Source organism: Aulonocara stuartgranti, assembly GCF_965226115.1.
Source record: "Aulonocara stuartgranti genome assembly, chromosome: 7".
Lineage (NCBI taxonomy): Eukaryota > Metazoa > Chordata > Actinopteri > Cichliformes > Cichlidae > Aulonocara > Aulonocara stuartgranti.
In genome coordinates, this window is record NC_138945.1 from 5081489 (window position 1) to 5108769 (window position 27281).

Genomic DNA, 27281 nt, shown 5'->3' on the forward strand with positions numbered 1-27281 from the left:
TGCAGATAATGTTTGCAAGCAAGTCAAACTTGAGAGTTTGTGCTTTTGTTTTGAAAAGGGAGCTACCGTCGTCTGTAACCCGGTGGTTAAAAGAAGACCCGCCTTCGAGCCTCTTTTGACCCAATCACTGTACGCGTTTACATCTCGAGGCCAATCAGCGCCTCGTAAATATTTCCGTGGAGGTCTTCAAGCAGAAGCAGCGGTAGTGTGAAGTGTGTTGATAGTGAAACGTCTAGTTTAGCTTCATTTAGCTTCAGTAATGCCGTATGCTAACCAGCCAACGGTAAAGATCACAGAGCTGACAGATGAAAATGTCAAGTTTGTCATCGAAAACACGGATTTGGCGTAAGTACGAGTATATTTTCCCTTGTGCAGTGTGTGAGGAGGACGAGGGCGGCCATTATTCTCAGCACCAAAACACACGCCGAGTAACAGTGTAAAGCTGCTTTCGTTTAACTCGTATAACTAATATTTAATATACAATATAATTATTATTTAAGTGTATGTTAAGCTAGCTGAATGTGGAAGTAAACGCAGGTGCTTCACATTAGTTAGGTCATGTTTTTAAATGGGTCTTTAGTCTACTGTGAATGAATTACCATTTAGGACAAAGTTTCATATACAAATAACCAATAAGTAAATACATAGGCTGTAAAAATAAAGAAATATAAGTAGAAGTCAAATGGGCTAGTTTACTGCACAGTAACATTTATTCCATTAGTTTTTTATATTTTCCAGCGTTGATTAAAATGTACATTTTTCTCTAATCTTTTTTTTTTTTAAATAAGGAAATGAAAATTCCTAAAGATTAAAGTATTTTCCTGCCTTTCCTTTGTTAGATTACCAGGTTTAACTGGCAGTCTAACAACACACCAATTAAAGCTGAGGAAACTTCATTGGACACTATCTTAAAATTTAGTTTTCTTTGTCTTGCAATTCTGTAAAATGTGTTTTGTCTGATAATTAAAAGAAACATTTCATTGATTAGGCAATCAATCATAAAAAAAATCAGCTGTTTCTCGCTAGAAGAATATTTCCTTTCTTTAATTAGTCTCCTGATTATTTTCTCACTTCAGTGACTGTTTGGCCACAGCAGATCAGCTTTCCCTCTCTAACTTTGTCTCCATATTACTCAGTCTTCAATGTCCCTCATAATTCAAATCTAGCTATCCATCAATTCTAAGCTTGTCCATTATAGTCATTCCAGATAAAAATCTTAACGCCTCTGTGACATCACAACGTGAAAATGTGGAGTGCAATTTTTTTTAATGTCTGAACAGTCCAAAATCTGAAAATACAGAGTTTGCTGATGTTATGACTAAGGAATGCCTCTTTGATTAAAAACAAAAAACAAAACTTTGATCAGTAATCAGCATCAGTAATAGTTTGGTATTTTGCTAGTTGACTTATTAATCATCGTTCATCGTTCGTCACTGGAAGCCCTTTTAAATGTTTGTATAATTCAGCCCTCTCAGTTGCAGATTTCAGGTGATCTTGGACTATTAGAATTCGTTCTATGAAGCACACATAAAAACCTGAAAGCACAGTCTGGAGTTTAAGGGGGACTTTAACGGTGTGTTATTCATCTGAAACCATTTTTTTTCTTCTTCTCTTTTTCAGGGTTGCAAACTCCCTCCGCCGTGTCTTTATGTCGGAGGTTCCTACAATAGGTACAGTAGCTTTGTGTGTGTCGTTGCTTAACATCGCCAAGTTCTGGTGGGGTCCTCTGTACAGTTATATAAGTAAGCAGTCAAGTCTCAGCTGCTGTTATGATATGGAGAGCAAAACAAAACGGATATTGTGTTGGATAAAGTTGTGTAGCTTCACCAGAACTCTGGGGAAAGCGTTCAGTATCAAACCCACCTCTGCAAGCCTAAATGACTGACTTGCACTGCACTGCTTCATTTCCAGCCATCGACTGGATCCAGATCGACGCCAATTCGTCTGTACTGCACGATGAGTTTATCGCCCACAGAGTGGGTATGTATGAGAGCGTGTGTAATACCTGTGGTAGTGCGAGAGATCAAAGAAGGCTGCTGTAAAAACCTGAGTGTTTCCTGTATCTTCAGGGCTCATACCACTCACCAGCGACGACATCGTGGACAAAATGCAGTATTCCAGGGTAAGCAGACATTTGTAGCACAGCCAACCACAGTTTCAATTTATCCTTGTTTCTCCAACGTATTTTTAAAAGCTTATCTGTGTTGCCACGCTTGCTGTTCAGGGGACACCTCTCTCTTGTTTCCTGCAAAAACTCCTCCTGCCAGATTAGAGTGCCATTCCTGCTCGTGAGACTCAGAGATGCTGTTCCTAATTTTCAGACATTTGTGGTTTCTACACACGATTTGTCAGCTGCCTGTGACAACATAAACAGACTCAGACTGGTCATTAACCTGATGGTTCCCTGGTGTGAACGATACATGATATCAGATTGTGAACAAAGCCAAGAGCTTCCTAACTTTTGAATGCGGGCGCCGGCTTTAACACCACAACGTCAAATTCTCCTGCAGGACTGCACCTGTGAGGATTTCTGTCAGGAGTGCTCTGTGGAGCTCACCCTGGATGTTCGATGTAACGAGGACCAGACGCGTCACGTGACCTCGCGTGACCTGTTGTCTAACAACCCCCGAGTCATCCCGGTGAGGCTTTTCTCCTTTTTCTAGGATCGTTAGTTGACTGGAAGCAGAGGTGAAGTTGACTGTGGTGCATTGTGGTTTTCTAGGTGACTTCCAGGAGTCGAGACAACGATCCCAACGACTACGTCGAGCAAGATGGTAAAGCTGTATTCACGAGTACATACCGACTGCTGAGGTCTCTGCCTGGTGTCTGTTTTCACATCACTTCATAAATGTTTCTTGTGCTCTGATACCACGCAGACATTTTGCTGGTGAAGCTCCGTAAAGGTCAGGAACTTCGGCTCAGAGCTTACGCTAAGAAAGGTTTTGGGAAGGAACACGCCAAGTGGAACCCAACAGCGGGGGTCTCCTTCGAGTATGACCCCGACAATGCACTGAGACACACAGTTTATCCACGACCCGAGGAGTGGTAGGTTTTCCTCCCAGTTTGGCTCATCTAAAAACTACATTGTTAACGAATAATTATCATAAAAATACTGACACCCAATGCACTGATTCCCAGGCCGAAGAGCGAGTACTCAGAGATCGAAGAGGACGAGTTTCAGGCCCCTTACGACCCCAACGGGAAACCGGAACGGTTAGCAAAGAGCTTCATGATGTTTTCTCATCTTTATTATTCTGCCCACTGGGATTTGCATTACCTGACCTTAGCCAGAAGGATCTAGGTCTGTTTTGATCCCTGAAACCAAACAAGTTTCCTGAATTATTTGAATCGAACATTCACACTAGTGTTTCCCACTGCATGAAAATGTCCTGAGGCAAGCCTATGAGGAGTGTTGCATATTTCCACCCTAAATATTCACAAAGACATCAATACACAGGCTTTTGGAGATGGCCAGAATCTACTGTCAATAAAGAAGCATGAGATGGCTGTGATCGCTTACCTTCTCTTATTTTTGCTTGGTCTACCAAAACGAGCTTGAAATGAACTCCAGACACAAGCAAAGATTAGCACGTTCAGTACCGTGCATGTGTTTTAGGCTCTGAATGCAATCCAGGAAGTTTCAGACTAAATTCTGAAGTTGAATGACTTTGACTTTTATAAGGAAACTTTGCTCGGCTCACATTTCTCCCTGCACAGGTTCTATTACAACGTGGAGTCATGCGGCTCCCTGCGGCCAGAGACCATTGTCATGTCAGCGCTGGCTGTCCTGAAGAAGAAGCTGAGTGACCTCCAAACCCAGCTGAGCCACGAGATCCAGAACGACGTACTGATCATCAACTAAAGGACCTTCCTCCACACCAGCTTGATCTTCACATCCAGAAATGGCTTTGCTGTGTCCTCCCTGCAGGCTGGCAGGATCACTGAGATCTGATCCATTAAAATGTGGGTTGTGTTTTCTGGTCATAATAAATAAATTGAGTCTCAGTCACTAGAAATGTAAAATTCAATGAGTTTGCGAGATCATTGCTTAATTTGGAGTTTGAGCCAAATGCATATTGATCTTTTTTGCTGTCAGTGTAACACTTTAAACTGTTATTTTTCCTTAAATGTTCCTTTTTTTTAAAATAAATATTTTCTAAAGGAAATTATCTTTTTTCATGAAGTGTCCTTATTTCAGTTTTTCTGGGCTTGTGATAACTAACCTGCATCTGCAGCCTGTGAATAAATATGTGGTTTTAATACCAGATTTAGCTGTTTTTAAAATGATATATTTAATCAAGGTTAAATGTAATTAATTAGGTCTAAAGAGTCGGAATATATAAGTGAAGGCGTACAGTTCTTTGGGTGCTGAGTGGATGAAGGGAAAAACGTATAACTTTTTTCATATAAATTGCATCAATTATTTCCTCAGTAATGATCGAAATGAGCAGTTTCAGTATTAACAGTTACACATTTAGTTATCTGACTTAAAACATAGTAATGTTTGGTTGGCAGGAGTTTTCTTCAAGTCATTTGGGAGAAAACTCATTTGGGAACCCTGCTTTCTATTTCCCCGCTTTTTATTTTACACCTTTAAACTTAAATCAGTTGAAGGCTTTATTCCCAGACAACTCTTTGATTTTTATGCACAAAGTTAATCGTTTGTTTACAATCCCTTTATGGTACAAAAGAAATGAATGTTTTAAAGCGTAACAATTTCTGTAAACATTGTTTTATGTAAAATGTTTATCTTATGAATCTATTAATACTTTAAATCTGCTGTTGTGACATTTACTGTGTGCAAAATATGAATTGGATACTGGAGGAACAATAAATGACATATGTATATAAACCACGGGCTTCCGTATAAGGCACCAAAATGACAATTAATCAATCAGACTACAGGCCTTTATTTTGGCATCTCAGAAATTAAAGTCTTTTTTACTTTAAGTGGGCTTTTATTTTGAATGTTTCACAATAAAAGGATCTCGTGGCTTCACACCGAATAGCACCTCCTCAGTCCTCAGAGGGCTCAGAGGTCAGAGAAGCTCTGTGTCGGGCAGTCAGCTGACAGGCGGCGGATGCTCTGAGATGTGGACCTGGTTAGAAGGATGCTGCACGCGGAGGATGACGCGGTAGGACGTTTTTCTTTCGCTTCAGAAGGTCACACCGAGCTTCTTTAGGAAATGCGGAAATTAAAAGTTTGACTTGTTAGCACCCGGTGTTACAGTGGTTGTAAAACGAGTTGGTTAGACTGACTAATGTATTTCGGGCAGCTATTTCATTCGGCGTACATTTTATCGACAAGCAGCAACACAAAAATGTAACCTCTTGGCTTTTAAGCATAAGATGCCTGCGACAACGGGTCGTTTGAGGTAGAAAGGACATCTAAAGTCTAATTTCTCATGAACTAAATGGCTTAATAATAATTTGTATGCTTGCCGAATTTTCACAAATTGAACTTAAAGCTCGGGTAAAGGCTAAAACTTTATCTTACTTAATGTTCACCCGCGTATACAAGCGATAAAACACCAAAGTGGTAATCCACTACAGCGATTTGGTTGGAATTATTTTCTAAGATGCAGTTTGCATTTAAATGATCTGATGATGCGCTCGTATTTTCTGCACAACCTACAGCCTCATTGTCTCAACATGGCAAAGATTAGAAAGACAATAAATCATTGCAGAAAATCTTAACAAGTACAGTAAACAACTGTGCAAAATTCTGGAGTCAATCTTGTGTCAGAATTCAAAAACCTACAGGATGGGTAGGTGTTAAGGGACATCCTGTCTCAATGAAGGGAAACAGGAAATCTGAAATTTTTGTATATAGAAGAGTTCAAAATAGAAGCCCGACAGTGAGTGTGTACAGCCATCTGTAAAGCACGTGGAGGCTCTGTCGTGGTTTGAGCTCCATTTCAGCCAGTCGTGTTGGAGAAAACTGATGGAAATGCAGAAATGTACAATTACATTAAAATCCACCATGGAATACCATCTGGAAAACATCTGATTGGGAAAGGTTTTTATTTTTTAGCATGACAGTGATCCCAAACACACTGCAAATGCAGGAAAGCATAACTGGATATAAAAAGCACCCACTGGAACAATATCAGCTGACCTCCTCAGAGCCCAGTTTTAGGATAGAATAGAACAGAAACTTTGATATTATTTAAGCAGTGTACGTAAATAGGAATTTGCGGAGTTTGGTCTACACTTTATTTCTTGCATGAAATTCAGATAAAAATATGACACTATGTAATATTTATGTTTATTCTTTGATCATCTTAATATTTCAAATCAAATATCTAATAAGAGAATGTTATTTGTGAGAGTTAAATAAATCTGTTTTCTGACTCTTAAAGTGGACTCAAACATCTGTAACCTCCACCTCGGTGGACTGATCCTTGGAGTTAAAGATGGCTTCGATGAGGAAGAGGTTCTCCTCCTCCTCAGTCGAAGAAGACGGTATAAGCCTCTGTGATAGCACTTCCTTTTCTACATTTGATCTAACCAGTGAAGAAGAACACCCCTACGCATCTTTGCTCTGGTAAGCTCTCTGCTGCTTTCCTCGTGTCTCCATGTGGCAGATGTATGACCTCACCAGCAGATGAAATGTTCACATATTTTACTCAAATAATAAAAAGCACAAATAAAAAATTATGAATGCATTGATTTATATACGTGTAAGGCATCATATAATAAAAACTCACAGAACCCATCAGACCTGGCTGTCATTGTGCAGAAATAACTGTTCAGGAGGATAGCGTGAAGCGTAGATGAGGAATAATACTTGACATCTTGGTGAACAAGTAACGACACATGTTACAGCAGGCGCGGCCATCTAATTCTGAAGCTCTAATCTCACACACAGCTTCAAAAACCCTCTCCTACGTCTTAAAAGCTTCAAAAGAAGGTGATCGGTTGAACCATCTGTCTTCTTGGTCCAAAATGTGAACACTGGCATCCTTGAATCCTTGAACTTTGGTGGTGGATAACAACTACACCGACCTCTCTGACATTGTGTTTTCGTACCGTGTGGTCTTTGTGGCCCATTGTAGAGCCAAAACACCCTGTTTCATAACTACACAGAGATCATCCCGTTAAATACTTATTCAGCACCATCATTACAAAATTAACAGTTAATGAATAGTAAACCATCTTCAGACTCTTGAGTGTCACTTTTAATTTAAAATCCTCTGAATTTGGGCTAAAATATATTAAACACACAATCAGATGTAGACATGTTTAGTTTCTTTATATCCCAGGGCCTCGTATAACCAACAAAAAACCATCAGCTGAGTGGTTTTCCATTTGTTTACCACTGGAGGAGACCTGGAATGTTTTTGCGATGCAGTCATATTAGAGCTGACAGGATAATATTTACAGGAAAAAACAAAAAAAAATAAGCCTGATGAAGATGAAAATGTGTTTTTGTGCAGCTGCCACAGCATCCAAGACTCTCTGCTGAGCTCTAACAGCAGCTTTACCGGATACAGAGGCATCCTCAACTGGATCATCATCCTGCTGGTTAGTTTCTCAGCCCTGCCTTATCATTTGTGGAAATACATTTAAGATTTTGTTGAGTTATAAAAACGCTGTCATTCTGATTTTTAAGGTCCTGACTCATGCTCACCTGTTCTTGGAGAATTTCATACAGTGAGTATAAATGGCTTCTGTCCTTTTTTTGGTTTGAATTTTCAGATTTGGTGGACTTCACATCCATCTATAAAACAGACCCTTCACCTACAAACACACTTGCTTTTTTGTAAACCATTAAAGTTTCATGTTTAGTAAACCTCCCATGCTTTACTCCAGTGTAAAATCCATATGCTGGGACTCTGCGGGCACATTTAGTGGAAGAAAAGCACGAGCACTGCGCTTCACAACAGCACAACACACTCTGAATCCAGAAGACTTTTGGATGATAATTTGTGAGGAGAAACGCCACACTGAATGTGTCACATGAACATATTAAAACCTCTTGGTCTAAAAACCAAGAATTTCTATTCATTACAGTATTTTTTCCAGTTTAAATACATCCCTGCTCTCTGTTTACTGTTTACTAAAGCTTACTTTTTTCCTCTTCATAACAGACATGGATTTTTGATAGATGTCAAAAAGGTTTTGGGACATCTGATTGAGGACAACTGCAACTGGCCGTCAGTCATCCTCATTCTGGGTGAGAACCATTGGTATCCGTAGGACTGTGGCAGAGAAACAACACATCATGAATGATACAGGATTACTTTAGAGTAGAGAGAATAGGTGTCTCCAGCAGCACACTTGTTGTTGTGAATGAATAAATTTCTTATTTTCCCAGCTGCCAACACGTTTGCTCTGATAGCTTTGCTTCTGGAGAGGTCCCAGGAAAAGGTGAGAGCTTATTATTTTCTCTTTTAGATGTGAAAGGATGTATCTTTCCAGAGAGGGACTTTTTGACACAGAAAAAATAACAAATCTTTGTTTGTCAGGCAATGCTGTCTCTCTCCAACGCACATCGTTTACACCTTACTAATCTGGGGCTGCTGGTTCTATTTCCTCCTGCTGTCATCGTACACGAGCCTGCAATGTCAACAGGTAACTTCAAACCTGCATCATATTTACTGTAATCCAGACCGATAGATTTGAGTTCCCTTATAAAATACAGTCATTGGCCACTTCATTAAGTATACCAGGAAACAGATTCAGGTCAGATTTTGATCCATGTTGACATTCAGTTTAATCCAATTCAGTTTTATTTATATAGCACAAAATCAAAACAGTTGCCTCAAAGCACTTTATAAGCCACACAAAAATACAAATAAAACAGAGAAAACCCCAACAATCATTTGACCACTCTATGACCAAGTGCTTTGGCAACAGTGGGAAGGAAAACCTCCCTTTATTAGGAAGGAGACCTGTGGCAGAACCAAACCTGCCGTGACCGGTTTGGGTGAGGGGAGGGGATGACGTGACAGCATCGCACTGGTACTGCAGATTTGTTGGACTCCAGGACTTCCATGTGTATGTGTCTCATTGTCTGAAAAGCACGTTTATGCTTTGTCCACCAGGTGGAGCATTTTTCTCTCTCTTGTTCTTCACTATTCTGGGGATGAAGCTTTATTCCTACCAGGAAACAAATCGTTGGTATCGTCTGGCTCATTTAGGTATCTGTGCAACTCTAAACTTTTCATTGACCCCATCTCAGAAGAACAGCAGCTGCTGCAGCTTTTTGCTTCTGTTTTATTTTTAGAGAAAGATCAGAATGGACCTGCATCACAGAAACACCACAATGAGCATCTGACATTCAGAGGTAACAGCTGCTTCATTTCTTTATAGTGACTCAAAGTGATGTTTCAGCATTTTTAACTCTGTCTTTATTTTCTCAGAGCTCTATTATTTCCTCCTCGCCCCCACTCTCTGCTTCCAGAGGGGCTTCCCCTGCTGTCCTAACGTCCGCATTAATAAGCTGCTTCACAGACTGATAGAAATGGTGAGCTGAACACTGGTGTCATTATTTTTACACAGTATTGTTCTATGAGAGAGGAGAATAGAAAAAGTAAAAAGGATTAATAGCGCTGATATGGATGACTCAGTTTTCTCTTTACAAGTCTAGACTTGAGCGCTCCGTGGCGTTCTTCATCCTCTGTTGGCATGGTAACAAAACGAGCGCTAACAAACCTTTTTCTTGGATAGCTTCAGGCCCTTTAATCAGATTATCTTTGAACCTTTAACCAGAAGTATTGTATTTGTAATACTTTGACACTGCACAGGGGATTTTCTGTCCCCGCTAATGTCAGTGTGACTGCTCCTGATATAAATCCTTGTTGTTTCGTTATTTCTTTTTCATTTGATTGTATTGTAGTCTCTGCTGCTCCTTGTTCCTGTCTCCTCTGTCTTTTCTCCTGTTAAATTCTCTATTGTTGGAGAGAATTTGAAACGTAAGGACTTAGCTACTACATTTTAAAGTCCCGACATCTAAGATTTGTTTTGTATGCCACATTAAATCACATGTGTTGAATATTTGTCTTTTTTTTTAATGTATTTTTTTTTTTCAACAAAATGTAAAATTATTGTGCACACACTACATGGGATAATTAAACATAATTTTCTGTTTTTAGGTGGTGGTTGTCCAGATCATGGTTGGCATTGTGCAGCAGGTACAGCAGATCGCTGAAGTCCTTTTTTTTAGTATTAGTATTTATTTATTTATTGTCATTGTCAAGAACAATGAAATTGCGTTTGGGGCTTCCATACAACCCAAAAAAAAAGAAGAAAATAATAAATACCCCTTAAAACCCAAGTGTACATATTTAACCCAGTGTGACTCCAATGCAATAAGACAATCCTTAGCAATAATGTTCGTAGAAATTCAGACAAAGACCTGAGAAACATGACAAAATACAACAATGCAACCCATTCAATATTATTGTACTGTGAGATATGATATCAGATATGATAGTTATCTATTTAAGAAAGAGGAGGGGGGGGGGGGGGGGGCAGGAGGGGGAAGAGAATAAAGATATGATGCACCAATGCAGACCAGTTCATTGCTATTAAGAAGTTGGATATGGTTATTGTCCGTGAGAGGGGGGCAGAGAGTTCAGGAGCCTCACAGCCTGTGGATACAGGCTGTTGGCCAGTCTGGATGTTCTGGCCTGTATAGACCTGTACCTTCTCCCTGAGGGCAGCAGATGGAAAAGGTGGCGCGCAGGGTGATGTTGGTCCCGCAGGATACTGTGCACCCTCCTCAGACAGCGAGTGGGGAAGATATTACTGATCTCTGGCAGACTTGTTCCAATAATTCTGCCAGCTTCTTTCACCACCCGCTGGAGTGCTTGCTGATCGGCCTTGGTGCAGCTGGGGAACCACACTAGAAATCCATACGTCAGAACGCTGCTGATGGCACAGTTGTAGAAGTTCAACATCAGAGATCTGGGAATGTGTGCGCTCCGCAGTCTCCTCAGGTAGTAGAGGCGCTGTTGGGCCTTCCGTACAACTGAGGTGATATGGTTGCCCCAGGACAGGTCCTCGGTCACAGTTACCCCCAAGAATTTAAAACTGCTCACCCTCTCCACCGCCTCACTGCCAATGAAGAGAGGCAGATGGTTGTTATGGCCCCTCTTCCGGAAATCTACAATGATCTCCTTGGTCTTTTTGGTGTTTAAGACCAAGTTATTGTCGTGGCACCATGACTCTAGTTGTTGCACCTCTGTCCTATAGTTTGTCTCATCATTGTTGGATATAAGTCCGAGCACTGTAGTGTCATCTGCAAACTTAACAATGAGATTGGACGCGCAGGAGGAAATACAGTCATGAGTGAAGAGAGTGTATAGCAGAGGGCTCAGAACACACCCCTGAGGGGCACCGGTGTTGACCACAAGGGTGGAAGAGGTGTTCTTACCCACTCTGACACTCTGTCTACGGTTAGTGAGGAAGTCCACAATCCAGTTGCACAGAGAGGAGTTAAGTCCCAGTTGGTGGAGTTTGGGACGGAGTTTGTATGGCCGGATGGTATTAAAAGCCGAGCTGTAGTCTACAAAGAGGAGCCGTGCATAGGCTTTCTTTGTTATACAGTAGCTTAGTATCACTGCATTTATGTGCAGACCTTTCAGGGAGTCTGGCACTGCACGGCTGTGAGAGCATGTTTCACTCTGGAGGTTGATTTGGGGGGTATGTGTGAATTAGGAGCAGCACTGATGATGACAGATGCTATTGAATGTACTCTGCTGATACATGTTTTGTTATGTGTCCTAAAATGTGTCCTCATACTTTAATATAACACCAAGAAGTTATTTCCTGGCTATAACCTCTCAACACGTACATAAAAATGCACACATGAAGAGCATTGATCACTGTAGCATTTACAGTCCACTCGTTGGACCCACGAGCCTTTGTGCACAGGGCGTCAAGCAGGCACTGGGCTATGACCTCGGGAGTTTAGAAAACTGCGTCATGACTCTTTATCGTGTTCCTCAACCCGTTCCTCATTGGTGTGGTTGGACATGCTGTGCCATTATTGCAGCATTATTTGAATCAAAGTGACTTCAGTGCATTTGATTCACCTCTCAGTGATTTTAATGTCCTGTCTATAAATGGGTAAAATCTTCAGCTGGTATTTCATGGAGTAGGGAGTCATGGAAATCGATGACTATTATCTTCAAGAACCAAGTTGAATTTCATGATTCTAGAATCCTTTGTTTCATTCTAGTGGATTGAACCCATCTTCCAGAGATCAGAAATCTCATTCTCTGTAAGTGAAACATGATCTTCTGAAGTGTGCTCATTAAAACAAGGGCAGCTCCCACCCTTGCTGAATCCACCCTTCTTTCTATTTGTATACTTTTATCCAGAGCATGGCCATCACTACGAGGGTGGAGCACCTCGTGGGGCTGGTGGTTAGTGATTTCTTTTGTCCTTGGTCCATGATACTTAGAGATAAGAGTTTGTATGTGTGGCATATTGGCATTGCTAACACATACTTTCTTGTCAGGCACCGACCCACTTCCTGTGGCTCCTCTTCTTCTTTTTGACTCATGCATACCTGAACTTCTGTGCAGAACTGCTGCGCTTTGGTGATCGCCATTTTTATGGAGACTGGTGGTCAGTTGTACAGAACATTTACTGTAATTTGTGTTAATTTTGCATCTCAGAATTAATGCAGTTTATATTTTATCTACAGGAACGCTACAACTTTGATTGCTTTCTGGAAGAACTGGAATATTCCCTTTCAGAGGTGGTGTCACAGGTATTATCAACATTTTTTGGTCTGTGTGCTTGAATGTTTGACATGGGTTGTTTTTTTTGCTTACATGTTTTTCTTTTTATGCATAAAAAGACACATTTACACTCGTCTGGTGGAGAGGAATGTTTCCCCATCACATGCCGAGTTGCTGGTTTTCCTGATGTCTGCTGCGCTTTGTGAGGTACAGTCCACTCTTCTGGCATCTTTGGAAAGGAACTATCAATGCTTCCTTATCTCCTTTGGCACAGGATACATTGCACCCTTGCTTATGGCAGTATCTGATTCTTACCTTACTGGTCTACAGTATCATATTTAAGGTGCTAGAGGACCATCGTTGCAACTATAGAGTGTAAGACTTGAATGTCAGGGCCTTGGCTTTATTGAATTTAGTCCCACAAATCTAGCATTTAATAAACGGGGAATCCAGCATAAGTTACAGCAATCTAATAACGTTCAGACTAAGTTTGTGCAGAACTGGCCAGAGACACTGTAAAGGTGAATCAACATCCAAGGGCCAACCCTGCTGGTCATTAACCAGAATGCAGGTTTAAGGAACTTCTGCATTTCTTCCCATTTCAGACCCAGAAGTTACCTCTGAACGATCTCATATACTCCAAGATTGCAGGTGACCTTTCAAGGACCAAACATTGATCTTTAGCCCCAGAAACTTTGGTTTGTGTCCCATGTGAAGCTAAAAGTAAATGTGGAACTATTTTAGACTCTCTGAACTCGTGTTTTCAGATTTAAAAATATCTGTTTTCACACTTTGGTTAAGTTTTCGCTGTAAAACTATTTCTGGCCTTTAGGATTCTTATGAACTGACTTTACATCAGTGACAGACGCTGAAAGACTTTTTTTAAACGGGTGACATTTCTTAAGATTAATATCAATGTTATTTTATTCTCATTCAGATTGTGCAATATTACTTAACAGTATGTTATTGAATGTTTGTTTCATTCCCCCATCATACGCTGCTACTCTCTTTTTATTCATTGCACAATACTATGTCACTTTTTTTATAAGCACCTGCACTGATTGTTATGTTATTTATTTTACTGGAATAGTTATATCGTCACTTTGTTTGAATTGTATGATATTATATTTGCATTATGCTATTGTATACTACTGTAAATTACTGTATCCTACCATTCTTATTGTATATTATTATATATCTTTATTCCTCTGTTCCTCTGTCTGGTAATTAAGTGAGATTTATGACCTTGTTTATAACCTACAAGCTGCATGAAACAGAGCAGTCAGTGTGAGATGAGTCTTTGTAGTCCATCAGTGGGACATTGTAGTTTCACCACAGCTGACCCACGTCAGTGACATCCACCGTCGCTTTATTAGGTAGTTTGGTTTCTGGAGTTGAGTCAGACTTCACATTTTTTCTTGACTTCGTGATTTTTTTCTCCCACTGGGGAAAAGGAAAAGAGATTAGAGATTAGGATTGAATTGCAGCCCACTTCTATACAATAAAATTAAGCTGGTACCTCTGGATAAACACCAGTACTAATGAGCCGTGATGGTTCTCTTCTCTCTCCTACACAGTATATGATTGCTCTGCCACTGCATAGCTGCCGTCTGTGGATCTTTCTCATGATGGTGTTTGAGGTGAGATTATTGCACTGGTGGCAGCTGCTGCTGTATGGGGATCCAACTTTATCATTCATGGATGAATTTTATGCTCTTTTATTTAACAGTGTTAACAAATGCAAAAAGGCTTTAAATGGAGACATAGATTACACACTGAAATCTTAGTCCTAATAATTAAACCTGATCCACTTTATTGTTTTTGGCCTTCCACACCTAACACAATGCACTGTGTTATTATAATCGGGGCGTGCCTTGAGCTGACACTATGTCTTCTTCTTGCAGCTCTTGGTCGCAGTATTCCTCCGAAACTATTTCCAGGGAAACTATGGCAACGGTTTAGTGTGGCTGTTCCTGCTGCTGGGCCCTCCTCTAGCTGTGGCCACTTACTTTCACGACCACTACGTCAGCCTCCGCGTTAACCGTCAGCATTGCCCGTCACAGTCACCACCAACATCAGAGCGGAGAGTTTTCCTGCAGCTTCACTGACTGAGTGAAGGCAGTCTAGCAGATATTCCTACACTTTTGCATTTATGACTGGGCTGAGAATTCATCTGTGAGGCAAAGCTGCACATGCCTGATGTTTCACTTCAGCAATACATATTATTCTGTGTACACCAAACCTGAGTTATGCTACTATGCATATACATCATGCTGATATTATTGGAATAAATGACTGTTTAAGGTTTCTTTATTTAAATTTGTACATTCGTGCTTTCTGAATGTGGACAGCAAAGTGAGGTGGTGACTCAGCTGCAATTAATTTGTAAAGCTCTTCCTGATGTGACCATTCCTGCTGTAATCAAAGTTGCTGCTAGGACGCCGCCACGTCAACGTGTGATTAAGAGGCCTTCATTTATATAAGTTCACCGAATCACAAGAACCGCAGACTGCCTCTTCTTATGTGAGTGTGCACAGAATCTGAAGCAGAAAGCGAAGTTCAACAGAAAGTTGTTACTTGTTATCTCCGACTGAGGTTTTAGGTTTTGTCGAGGCAGCTAACACAAAGAAAGACTGGCGCTGTTGAATTTTGTTTGTAGTATACCCCTCTGATCGTTACTTGTTCAGGCTATTGTTTTCAAATAAAGCCATCTGAGTTACTTAGCCTCATCTCCTCTCCTTGTCGTAGATCCTAGATGCATATTCCAACATTCCCATCAGGTTCCTCTTCTCTGGAGGTTCTTTTGTGGATTAACATTTGCCATCTGATAGGAATACAGCCTGTTCAACACTAAAATCACCTGCTCACTTGCTGCCTGCTGCTGGAGGACACAGTTACAAATTCCCACTTGCGCAGATACGTACTGCTCCCGTTAGCTGGTTCTCAAGACCTTTCAAATGCACTTACCATCTGTCATGAATGCAAGTGAAAGCAGGTGGACTCAAAGTGCAAACTTAAACAGTACAGGTTTAAACAGTTTGTTAATCAATCAGGATATTTACAGTCGAAGGAGGAGAGTGGGAGTTGGGGTAATGTACAGAAAATAAAATTTTCAAACTTATAACTTTTCATGCACTTTCAAGATATTGTTTTCAATTTTGGGAGACGGTAGATGCCAAAAACAGCTGAAGCTGATTTAATTTTGTAAAAAACTGGGTCATGGTCAAGGTCCCACCAAATGTAGAAAGTACTAAAAGCTTTATATTACCCACAATTTGTTAAGAATCGTCTTCAAACTTCATAACAACATACTAGGCCGTGGGGGACATGAGTGCAAAGGTTGGCTAAGCATTTGACCTCGAACAAACTTCATACTTTTGCAGTAGGATCAGAGTTTTGTGTCTCCTCAAACCAGGGATCATTCAGAGCTTAGATAAAGATGTAAACTACATAGAGAAACACAGATTTAATAAAAAGTAGGGGCATGCTTTCCTCATTCCATATTTTAATATTTTTTCATGGTTTGCAAGAAAGCAAGAGGCCGTATATATATATATATATATATATATATATATATATATATGGTGATTTAAGGTAATTGTGTGGGCTGTTTATTATTGTTTACGACCCACAATCCTTTGTGCAATGAGACCGCTAGGTCACGTGATACTGTCACTGAGGCGGAAATGAAAGTTCACTAGCGACAGCGGCGGAGCACAGCTGAAAAAGGTACGTCCAGGATCACACATAAGCCTCAACTGTTATCGTGTCAATACGTGTACCATGGCATGAGGAGAGCCGTGAGGCTGTGGGTGAGGCTTTACTTGCTGTCAGGTGATTAGAACGGGTTTTATCCGCATGTCCTTTTATAAAATCCCACCAAGAAGCTCGCTGGCTAGCTATTAGCTTCTTTTAGGTAAGCTAGCTGAAGTTCGTTGAGTCAAAGCGGAAGTGTGTTGGCTTTTCTTTCGAAATAAATGCGACTAGAGCTTGACTGAAATATTCAGATTCTTAAAGATCAATGTATAAATTGTGAGTCTCTAATACATTTGTGTTTTTCAATAGAAGAAGCTCACCTTCGACAGTTTCTACTTGCTGATAAAAGGATTAATTTGCTGTTTTATTGTCTCCGCACTCTCAACGCAAACAAACCCAAACAAAACAAAACAGGAGATTTTATTTTGCAAACGTGACCAGAAGCGTTAGCGTTTTGGTCTGCTCTCGTTGACGGTGATGCATACAAACCTTGATCACCTTCCGCGTTTGTATTATGTGCGCAGCAGCCAAAGGTATTTTATACGGCAGCGATAAAATAGTTTGTCAGGATCATTTAAACCTCTCTTGGTTCTTGAGAAGTTCAGACAGCTCACAGCGGCCAAGAAACGCTGCGCAGCATCCAGCTTCTTTCACAAGGTTGACGGAGGATGCTGTGCGCTTTTTGTTTTGGTAGCTCTCGTCTGTTTATCTGCAGCCTTGAGACAGACCTCAGGTGGATATTCTGGCAATCCAACACCCGGTTAGTCACTCTGACTCGGACCAGGTCACCTCTGGCTGGGTTTTGTCTTGGTTTCGGTTGCAGTGCCTGCAGCATGTCACCTTCAAAACGAGGGTCCCCTTCGCAGAGCAGTGTTAGAATCGGGGTTTTATTTTTAATTTTAATTCCTTGATGCATATAGTACAGATCAGTATAAGCACACCTTCAGAGCAGAGTCCAGCCTTAATCTGCATTGTATTTGCGGTGCTTTAAATTCAGCAGGGTGCTCTGACTTTGCTCAAGGTGATGTTGATGGGGTTTGATGAAAGTCATAGCTTTTACTTAATATTACAGGGAGAACAACTTCACGCCTTTAATGTAAATTCATTAGGACAGGCTACTCAGTACACCTTTAATCAGCTTTATATACCTTGTACTCCAGTGTTGTGATAAGTAGTTAGTGTCTTACAGATCACACAGAGTGTACAAAATAGTTCAGACAAGCTCCAACTTGGGGTAGGTAATCTCGCCTATAAATAATATAGTGATTCACCCTTTAATTTCCTGAGTGTTGTTAAAGCCCTTGCAATCTGCATGTACATGAAAACAATCCGGTTTAGTTACAATAGTGGAACAAGGTTTGTAATCACACCAGGGTAAGTGAACATTATTACAGCATCCATGAATTGTGCAAACATGTGCCTGTATAAGCTGTTCATTCATGATAATGATATGAGAGGACTCCTTACTGGGTCTGTGGATCTTCCCTCCTGATGTCTGAGTTCATATATATATTTAAATACAGCTGAATTCCCAGTGAATGCGCTCTGATTTAGTGTTTCTGGCAGTGTGATCAGAGTGGAGAACAAGTATGCACACTCAACCAGCAAGAGTCTAGATGTCTCACTCTATATTATTTTTGCATGAGTGGCCCTTTTGTATAGTTTTAAAGTGTCTTGTGGCTTCTGCCAGAATATAGTGTCCTACTGATTTCTGTTTGTGGCATAGAGGGGAATCTGAGTGTGTACATGTGCTTACAAAAAGCAGTTTCCCTAATCCCTAAACAGAGTGATAAAATGGGCTGCCTCAATTGAGATTCACCTCCACTATCTTGGACTGGAGCTGGAGACGGCAGGCCCTGTTTGCTCTGTAGGCTTGGTGAGCTGTAGGGTGTAGCTTGTGGTTAAAGTGGCCCTTCAGCAGAACTACCTTTGCCAGGTGGAGTTCAGGAGAGAGCAGCAGACCTGTAGCGAGAGATCCTTTTTGTGGGAACAGCTGAATGGCAGTGAAGTCTGAGCCAGTTAGTGGGGGAAGCGTTATACTAGAAAATGCTGAAACAAGTCGGTGTGTATGCTTGGGTGGTCATTAACATATCTGAGCTGACTGCTGAGTTAAGTATGTGTAACGTCTGTTTTTAAGTGTTTTAATGTGACCATAAAAATAATATAATAATAAAATAACTAAAGCAATAAATAAGCTTTTTGCTGTGTTAAGAGAAGGTGGATATTTGGCTGTGGAAATCATTGAGTCCTGCTTTTGACTTGAATCTAACGCCACAGTTTTTAAAGTAAACATCGGTCGGGCTCATTGGCCTTAATGTTTGCACAGCTGCTTTGAAACAAACTCCATTTGGATGTTTTCTTCCAGATGTTTTGGCATAAATTGTCATGTCTTGAGGAAAAACACCCGTTACTATCACCACCTGGTACCTGTTGCTGTGGGTGGGGTAGCGCCACCTGTGTTCTGCTGCTTCTTTATCCTGTTCATCCCGTGTCTCACTCTGCTGCCGGTGAATGTAGTGATACGACCTCTCCAGTCATTTAAAAGACTCAGAATTCCCTTCTGCTTGTGGGAGTTTTGTAACTGTGCAGTTATAAGTGATGCGTGATTGCATGTCATGATGTTTTGCCCCGTTGAATTAGGTTATCCCAGCTAGCTTTCTCTCTAATGCTGCGAAATGTGCTTAGACAACGTCACTTATCACTCCCCTGGAGTGAGTGTTTAAGGACTGGAGGTGCAGTGTGGTGGGAGTTTTATGCTTTTCTGTCTGAAGGAGGGGTTATGTTCTGCTGGTGACGTTAAAATAATATGAGACAACTTGCGTTGCTTTCAAGATTGTCGTTCAAGACACTGCACATAAATCAAGCTATGTCATCCACCTCTTGCTCCAGATTTACCATCTAATGCAGTAAAATTCTGCCTCCACTAGGGCTGCCACAAACGATTATTTTGATAGTCGACTAGTCACCGATTATTTATGCGATTAGTCGACTAATCAGATCATCATCCACTGGACGTAAAACTACAGCTTATTGCACCAGCAGCATCTGCTCTTATATAACTATCATTAGCTTACAGCTTTAAGCTTTTAAGATGCTAACTAAAAATAAAGACAAGATGATAGTTTATTAAATTTTAATGAAATTTGCAGATTGTTTCGGTGAAGTTTAATAAACTCCTTGCTATCTAAAATATAACAGGACACCGGAGTATATTCTCCAGCGTCTCACACTTCTGATAATCAGCTGTCTGCTTGACGTTTATTCAGCTGTGTAAAAACTATAACTTTAATCTCAGACAAACTGATTTACTCAGGAACAAATAAAATACAAAAAAAAAAAAAGCCAAACAACAACATTTTTAATTTATCTAAGTGACTTATATATATATTTAACCTGAGTAGCGAAAGACGGTGGTGGGTTTGAAAACAATTTGCCGGAGTCCGGTGTTCTCACCGCGCTAGTGACCTAGCCCCCGGCTAGCTATCGAGCTAGTGGGTAACAGACGTCTCCGAAAACGTCGGAGCGCTTTTGAAAATATGTGGTGTCCTGATAAACTGATCCGATATTTGAGGTTTACACAGCTACATTCTCGCCTGAAAATATGTTAAACGTTTATTTTGTGACCCAGAAAGAATAATAAGAGTAATATTAAAACTAACTAGCTGCCACCATTGTTGGAAACTAAGCTGGGCCGTGCTATGAATTCTGGGACACAGCTGCTTCTTCTTCTTCTTCTTCGGGGTTTAACGGCAGCTGGCATCCTTGTACATGCAGTGCTGCCATCTTCTGTTTCAGTCCGTTATTACACTCTTAAATCCTGCTACTTATTCCTGCGTCTTTTGGGATCTTACAAAGCTTCAACCGACGCGTCGACTATTAAATCAGTCGTCGACGATTTTGATAGTTGACGTAATCGTGACTAGTCGACAAATCGTGCCAGCCCTAGCCTCCACCACAATATTTTTTGCATAGAAGAGCTATATCACCCAACACACACCTGATTGGAAGGCAGTGACAGTATACTGTAATATTTTGTGTGTTTGTGATTGTGTTACAGAGCTGTGATGTCATGGCAGCTGCCAGCGTGAGCAGACCTGGCAGTGCCCAGACCACTGAGAAGTCTCAGTTGACCTTGAAAGGTAATTTTTTTTTCTACTTTATTGCTCACACAGACAAAATGTTGATACCGCAAACAGAAGTGTGGTACAGGTACTTCTGTTTTTTTTTAATCTCTTTATCTGGCTATCCCTTCTCCAAGCATAAGACAATATGTTATTACCCATAAACATATTTCATAATGTGACTATGTCCTTTCTGTTTGAAGTAGTGCTGCTTTGGTTGTGAAACCATGAATGATGAGCTGCGACCAGCTTTGGAGGGGCCAGTTTAGTGACGCGGGGCTGTACTTGTTGTTGTGCAAACAAATATTTGGTTTTTTTTTAGCTTGCTGACTTGAGAAAAGCAGCGTTGGTCGCTACCTGACATAAACGTTGACTTATAAAGCGAGATAAAGGAGGATTTTCATTCTTAATGTAATGCAATATTATCTTCTTGCCAGGATTCAGTACAGAGATGAAGATCCAACTGCAAGATGGCAAAGTTAGGTCCAAAAAATCCCCAACTTCATGTCAGTCCAGGGTTCAGCACAATGTAAACACAAAAGGCAAAAATTTAAACAGAGAAACACTCAAACAAACCACAAAGAGGAAAAACTTTACCTGGAAAACCGGAGATGTGCCCAGAGGTGTTAACTGCCAGAAGTACAAAGGTGACCTGGCAAGAAAGAAAGGGAAACTGGGGGTTTTACCTGTAGGTGTGTAGGTGTGTAATTCGCTGTTGGAGAAGAGGCGGAAATAGAAATAACTAAAGGTGAAGACAAACAGCTGTTAGAAAATAAAACAGGAAATGAGGGGAACAATCCAGACACCCTCAGGTTTCTCTCCTTTTTAGTTTGTTTGACTGTTTGATAAAATGTAAAGACCAGGATCCGCAAAGTTTAAAGTTCACTTAGCTCACACCTTGGTTCGTTGGATGAATTTACCTTGCACTGCAGCATTTTCCCTCCGTGGTTTAAATAAATAATTTCAATCCATCCAGGCAGTTATGCAGTCTAACACCTCTCAGCTCATCAGCTGAACACCTACATCGCAGCTGGCGCATGCATCAATGTAAATGCCACATCTACTGATGGATTTTCATTTTCACAAATCCGATTTGCAATTGAAAATATCACATATTTAAAATCCTGATCTGTACTTGCGATAATCAAGGAAAATATAGATACGGTGCACTTTAACCTGCAGAATGACAGTGATCTCCCACAGATGGTGATGTTTTGTTAGTTTTATGCATTAACCCAGGAGAAACAGAGCCAAATGATGACCTGACACTAGCTTGGAGAATAGAGGAAGCCTTTTGCTTATAGATCATGTTCACTTGAGTGAATTTTATTAATTAATGGAGGAGTCAGGAAACAAAAAAGATTCACTATAGATGGCTGTGATAGACTTTTTATGTTCTTATCTCTAACGACTGAGGCAGCAGGAGGGCTCGCAGCTTCAGCAGAGCTGCAGGGGTTTTAATGCGACATTTAATGCGACTTTCAAATTGCACATAAAAGATTTTGATTTGAGGTTTTGGTGGTTTTTCACTGGAGGTTAAGGTGACCAGATGAGTGTGCTACCTACAACACAACCTTGTTTACGGCTCCAGACTTTCTGTTTCAGGCTCAGTGCTGAGAGATTTCATTGGTCATGTGTCCAGCATAAGTTACCATAGTAACTGTGTCAATGCAGAGATTTTTTTTCTAAAACAGTTTTTTTCTGTGTTAATTTTCAAAAGGTTTAGTTCATGTGTTTGAGACGTCATTCAATGTCGTTCCAAAAATCGATTTAGTTGAGAACAGTGTCGTACAGTGAGTCTAATCCAAGCCTGAGAGTCCTGCTTGGTTTAATCATCCAACACTTGAAATGGTCAAAAGGATGAAAACATCACAGTAACAGTATTTCTTACCTTTTAATATGAGTTTGCATCATAGACCTGATATAAGGATATATGACCTGAGCGTTTTGAAGTCTGCATGTTTAGGTTAGTTTGTTTTAGAGTCCGTCGTTTGGTGTTCAGGCATGCATTCATAAACTGTGTAATGCACAAACACAAGTGCCTGTTTGTGCCTGTTAATAAATATTGAACAAAAGACTGTGTCTCCACCACTGAGAAAAAGAAAACCCATCCGTAACTCGAACTTTCGAGTTAGCTTTGCTAATGAGAGCTGTTGTTTTGTCGTTACCTGTAAACAGATGGTACAAATGCAAACTTAGGTAGTGACAGCATCAGTATGAACAAACTGGCGCCAGGTGTGTGAGCTTTGAATGGCTTCAGTGATAACTGCATGGATATGGAGTCACTGTGTTCATGTTGAACTGCTGGATAGCCGACACCTTCTGCCTTCTCCTTCTGGATAATAAAGAAATGACGTACCTCTGTAGAGCTTCCTGATTGGCAGATCTGAATCAAAATTTCAAGTCAGGCATAGCTTAGCATTTTTGTTTCTTTTTTTTACTGATTGAAACTAGCGTCCATGCATCAGATAACTCCACCTCTATAAATCTTTCTTTGTACTATGCTGTAATATTTTAACATGAAGCTATAAGGTGATTGACTCACTTTTTGTTTTTGCATGAATCACTTGAGTCTGCCGGGAATAAAATGAATTTTCTTGCCCCTTATCTTTAAAGAGACGAAAAAAAGTTCATCAGAACTTTTTTCCTTAATTATGTCTTTGAACTGCACCAGAGTCATAACCATAGGTTTGATCATATGAACACTGACTCACCTTTTTATTTACCGATCTGCTCTCAAAGGCTGTCTACCACTCCTCCACCTCTCCCACCTCCTCCCACATCCTCCCACACTGTTGAAACTTACTTCAGTTCTTCCATTTCTGGCACACCTCCCACCTCCCCGTGTCACTTCCTCCCTGTTTCTAGAGAACTTCACATGAGTCATGTTCTATTATGCCAGATGTTCAGAAGATCTGAGGTCATCAACATGTTGCTGCCAGTGTGGATCTGCTAAGGTCTCACTGCAAAGGAAAAAGTACAGATGGAAACCCCTCTGTCTGTCTGTCTGTCTGTCTGTCTTTTTTTTTTTTTTTTTTTTTTTTTAAAATCTTAATCTGTCACATTTATTCTTTCAGTCGGTAGTCCTGATCAGAGGCCCTCTGCGACACGCTGCTAGTCAGCATGTTCTTCAGTTTGCAATCTTGTGATTTTGTGATTCAGTGTGAAGAAATCAGCTCCTCTGAGGACTGATACATGCGATAACAAGAGTCTCAGCAGGCCTGCAAGAATTCCAAGCCTCTGAGCTCGCCAATGTCCGGATGTACACTTTTACCCCACTCCAAATGAAAAAAAAAAAAAGAGAGAACAAAAAAGCTTGAAATCAGTGGATGCAAAAAGTTTCTTTACTTTCAAATATTCATTCTACCTTAAATGGAGCATAAGTAAACAGTGCAATGTTTTTTGTTTGTATTTTTTTTTTTTTAACATGAAGGCTTTATTGTGGTCAGTCAATTCTTTTTTCCCCCAAAATTAAATAAATTAAATACGTTTTATTAAATAAATAAAAATTAAATAAATGAAGGTGGTTTCCTTTCTTCCACTAGAGGGCAAAGTTTGTATTTGTCTGATACACTCCGTGTACTTCAAATCCATCCTGAACAGGCCGTGGCACACAGCGTGTAACAAAATACTCACAACAGCCAGTATACATGCAGGAGTACACACAGTCCAAGGAGTTTCTGTTAGGGTGTTGCAGTACGCTGTAACATTTGTCCAATTTACTGAACCACTTATTTAACTTTTAACTCCAGCACCACTGAGAACCGTTCCAGGTGACCTAAAATGAACGGTAGTGTACACCGCGCTGCTTCACATTATTACATAATAAATAGAAAACAATCTCATAAAAATCAGGATCCAGAATCCTATATGTACACATCGCCTCTTGGCAGCCATCTTAACACTCCTACAAAGACTTATTTGGCCAGTTATTTTGGAAGCATTGCTGCATTAGCTTTAGTTACCATGGTCACCTGGATGAAGAAACTGCATATATACAATCACCAGTCAGTCTGATTTAAAAAGAAGGGTGTTGCCTTGTATTACACAGTGACAATAAAAACGCCACTGCACTCTACAGGAAGGGTCAGAGCCGTCTGTATTGTCCGGGGCCTTTTCTCATCTGTTGGACACGCTCTGGATTTTACACGAGTCTGTTGTGGCTAGTGCCATCCTCTATGCTGTTGCATGCTGGGACAGCAGGCTGAGGGTCACGGATGCTAACAGGCTCAATGAACTGATCCACAAGGGCAGTAACATTGTGGAGACGGAGATGGACTCCCTTAAGGTGTTGTCGGAGAGGCGGATGTTGTCCAAGAAAAGGACAATGCTGGACAATCCCGCTCACCCACTGTTGGCGAGTCACAGGAGCTGTTCAGTGAGGCCCAGATGTATCACCGAACGACACAGGAAGTCATTCCTGTTGTTCAGTTCCTCCATCTAATGCACAGCATACAGTGCACACACCCTAACGATCTGAACATCCTTTACAGAGGATGTCGGTATAGTAAGAAGGCCGTCTCAGTGTCATATTTAGTTTTTTGTAATGTACTGGAATATTTGTTTATTAGAACTATTATTATAATATTAGAACTATTTGTAAGCTATTTTGTTACATCTTGTAACTTTGCAATATATTTTATTATTTAATATAATTCAGGTAGTTGCTGTTCTTGCTGTCTTGGAGTAACTGTGACCACATAATTTCCGCAGGGATTGATAAAGTGTTCTGATTCTGAACTAAAATTCTTTAGTGTGATTAGACTGTCGTTTTCCACGTGAGGATCTGATCAGCTCCGACTCTTTCTTACCAGAGCTGCAGTCAGTTAAACCTCAATGAAAAAAAGAAATGCTTCTCTTTTGTTAACATTTATTGTCCTTTGTTGCCATAAATGACAGCACTGCTGCACTGCTGGCAGAGGTTTTGTCACAACCACAGATGTGTTCTTCCACTACGATACATGCTTTATGCGTGTGTGTGTTTGCAGTGGTGTCGGCGAAGCCCCAGTCCCCAAAGCTGCCGAACCGGCACTCTCGGCTGAGCTCCTTCGTTGAGGTGACTGCAGACGGCCTCACCAGTGAAACCAAAAAAACAGGCAAACGTAGCGGGCACCTTGAGCTGCAGTGGAACGAAGACCTCACCCTGTGAGTGAGCACCACACACACTCGGGCTCTCATGAGAGCCAGGGTTTTATTGTTAAAACAATTCAATAGAACATTAAATTAACTGCATGCATCTGACAGTGTTTGGACTGTACTGCTGTCGTGGTAGCGCTCTAACACAGATAAAATTTAATCGAGATTTTGTACTTGTTTCCCGTCAGCTTATTTAAAGCATTTTGTCTGAGGTAGAACTTGCGTACCGTCGCTAAAGGCGATGAAGAGCAGGATGCAATAATAAAATGCAGCTGCTGTAAGCAGAAGCATTTGTAGCTGATGTATTTTTCATGCCGTTTTGCAGTAATGTGACGCCACAGAGTCGTCTGGATCTAAAGCTGTGGAGCTGCCACACCCTGAGAAAGGAGCTACTGGGCAGCGCAACCATAGACCTGCTGGACACGCTGCGCTCGCACGATGGCAAGAGTAAGAAAAAAACGCACACAAACACCCACACACAGTTTGGAGTCACCATGCATGTCGAGCACAATTTCGCTGTACGTGTTTCTCTACCTTACTTAACAGAGGTTTGTGCGTTTTTCCTCGTTGTTTTTTTCCTGGCTATTTGATGATAAAAAAAAAATTCTTTTTAATAAATTTTCTCTATATTACTTTGAGTAAATAAAATTACCTAAAAATTGCACTTGGGCATTTTTATTACAGTCCTGGTGAATTTCCAAAGCCTCTTTGGAACTGTCAGAATTACTCTGATGATATGCAGCATACCCAAACAGTGTTTGCTTTCGTGTAACCAAAATTATTAGCAGTATAAGGAATTTAAAGTCTGTATACAGGACATATACATTCATATACAGAAAGGTTCTGTGTCTTCCAGAGACTTCATCACATCATCATGTAAGCCACGACCAACCATCTATGAAGGAAATTCGAAAATATTGCTGTAAATACACGACAGACACGGTCAGAGAGAGGCTGCTGAGACTAAAATGCCGACTCCAAATCCATGTGCATTAGTTAGATTAGATCAAATAACCTTAAAAATTACACGCAGTGGCCGAGGCCTTGCAAGGAATATATAGAATTTAAATTTTTCTTACTTTTCTTTGTAGCATTGGAAGTTCTGATAGTTACTTGTCAGTTATTTTAATCAGGCTGTTGCAGCTTATCTTAACCCACTTTGACAGAAGCTCACTATACTAATAAAAAACTTTCTTTATCACCAGCAGATTTGGCAAAAAACTGAAAGTACTCAAGCTTACAGAATAAGTTGTTTCTTTTAAAGAACGATGTGCTAACTAACACCAAGGGTGCCAGAGCCTTGTTCACATGCTTGTGGTTTTCATCCACTCAGAGGCACTTAGTGAGGTAAGGCATGCAGATGTATAACTGGCGCAACACCTGAATTTTCTTTTTACTTTCAAAGTAAAAATGTGCATAACTGTTGTTAACAGTGCTGAGACAGAGAGTTTTATTTGATATTCACACTTAAACTGAACAGTAACACTGATTGGATGTCTCAAACCTTTTCAGTAGCCTCAGTGATGGTGGCACATTGCCAGCTAAGCTTAACTTAACTTTGTTATGAACT

At 40.6% G+C, this 27281-nt stretch overlaps 3 protein-coding genes across 5 annotated transcripts in view; all 3 read left to right on the top strand.

The window, feature by feature from the left end:
• The first annotated feature begins 149 nt into the window (after positions 1–149).
• Positions 150–4166, top strand: polr2c (RNA polymerase II subunit C). The gene is made up of 9 exons (XM_082538692.1): positions 150–345; positions 1621–1670; positions 1912–1980; positions 2070–2122; positions 2511–2639; positions 2723–2774; positions 2877–3045; positions 3139–3213; positions 3718–4166. Exons 1-9 carry the CDS (start codon positions 260–262, stop codon positions 3860–3862), a joined length of 828 nt encoding a protein of 275 aa, XP_082394818.1. The 5' UTR covers positions 150–259; the 3' UTR covers positions 3863–4166.
• An 829-nt stretch (positions 4167–4995) lies between these two features.
• Positions 4996–15417, top strand: LOC309710289 (diacylglycerol O-acyltransferase 1-like). Its single transcript, XM_082539610.1, has 18 exons — positions 4996–5135; positions 6363–6547; positions 7440–7527; positions 7616–7656; positions 8094–8179; positions 8321–8373; positions 8472–8577; positions 9051–9146; positions 9233–9292; positions 9369–9472; positions 10101–10139; positions 12191–12232; positions 12333–12377; positions 12473–12582; positions 12662–12727; positions 12818–12905; positions 14276–14338; positions 14603–15417. Exons 2-18 carry the CDS (start codon positions 6417–6419, stop codon positions 14804–14806), a joined length of 1422 nt encoding a protein of 473 aa, XP_082395736.1. The 5' UTR covers positions 4996–5135; positions 6363–6416; the 3' UTR covers positions 14807–15417.
• Positions 15418–16352: 935 nt separating this feature from the next.
• Positions 16353–27281, top strand: part of wwp2 (WW domain containing E3 ubiquitin protein ligase 2) — a 61615-nt gene continuing 50686 nt past the window's right edge. For all 3 annotated transcript variants that reach the window (XM_082542296.1, XM_082542298.1, XM_082542297.1), the window contains exons 1-4: positions 16353–16427; positions 20512–20593; positions 25564–25720; positions 26037–26158. In XM_082542296.1, coding sequence (XP_082398422.1) covers positions 20524–20593; positions 25564–25720; positions 26037–26158 — 349 coding nt within the window. In that variant the 5' untranslated portion in view covers positions 16353–16427; positions 20512–20523. The remainder of the gene's footprint in view (positions 16428–20511; positions 20594–25563; positions 25721–26036; positions 26159–27281) is intronic.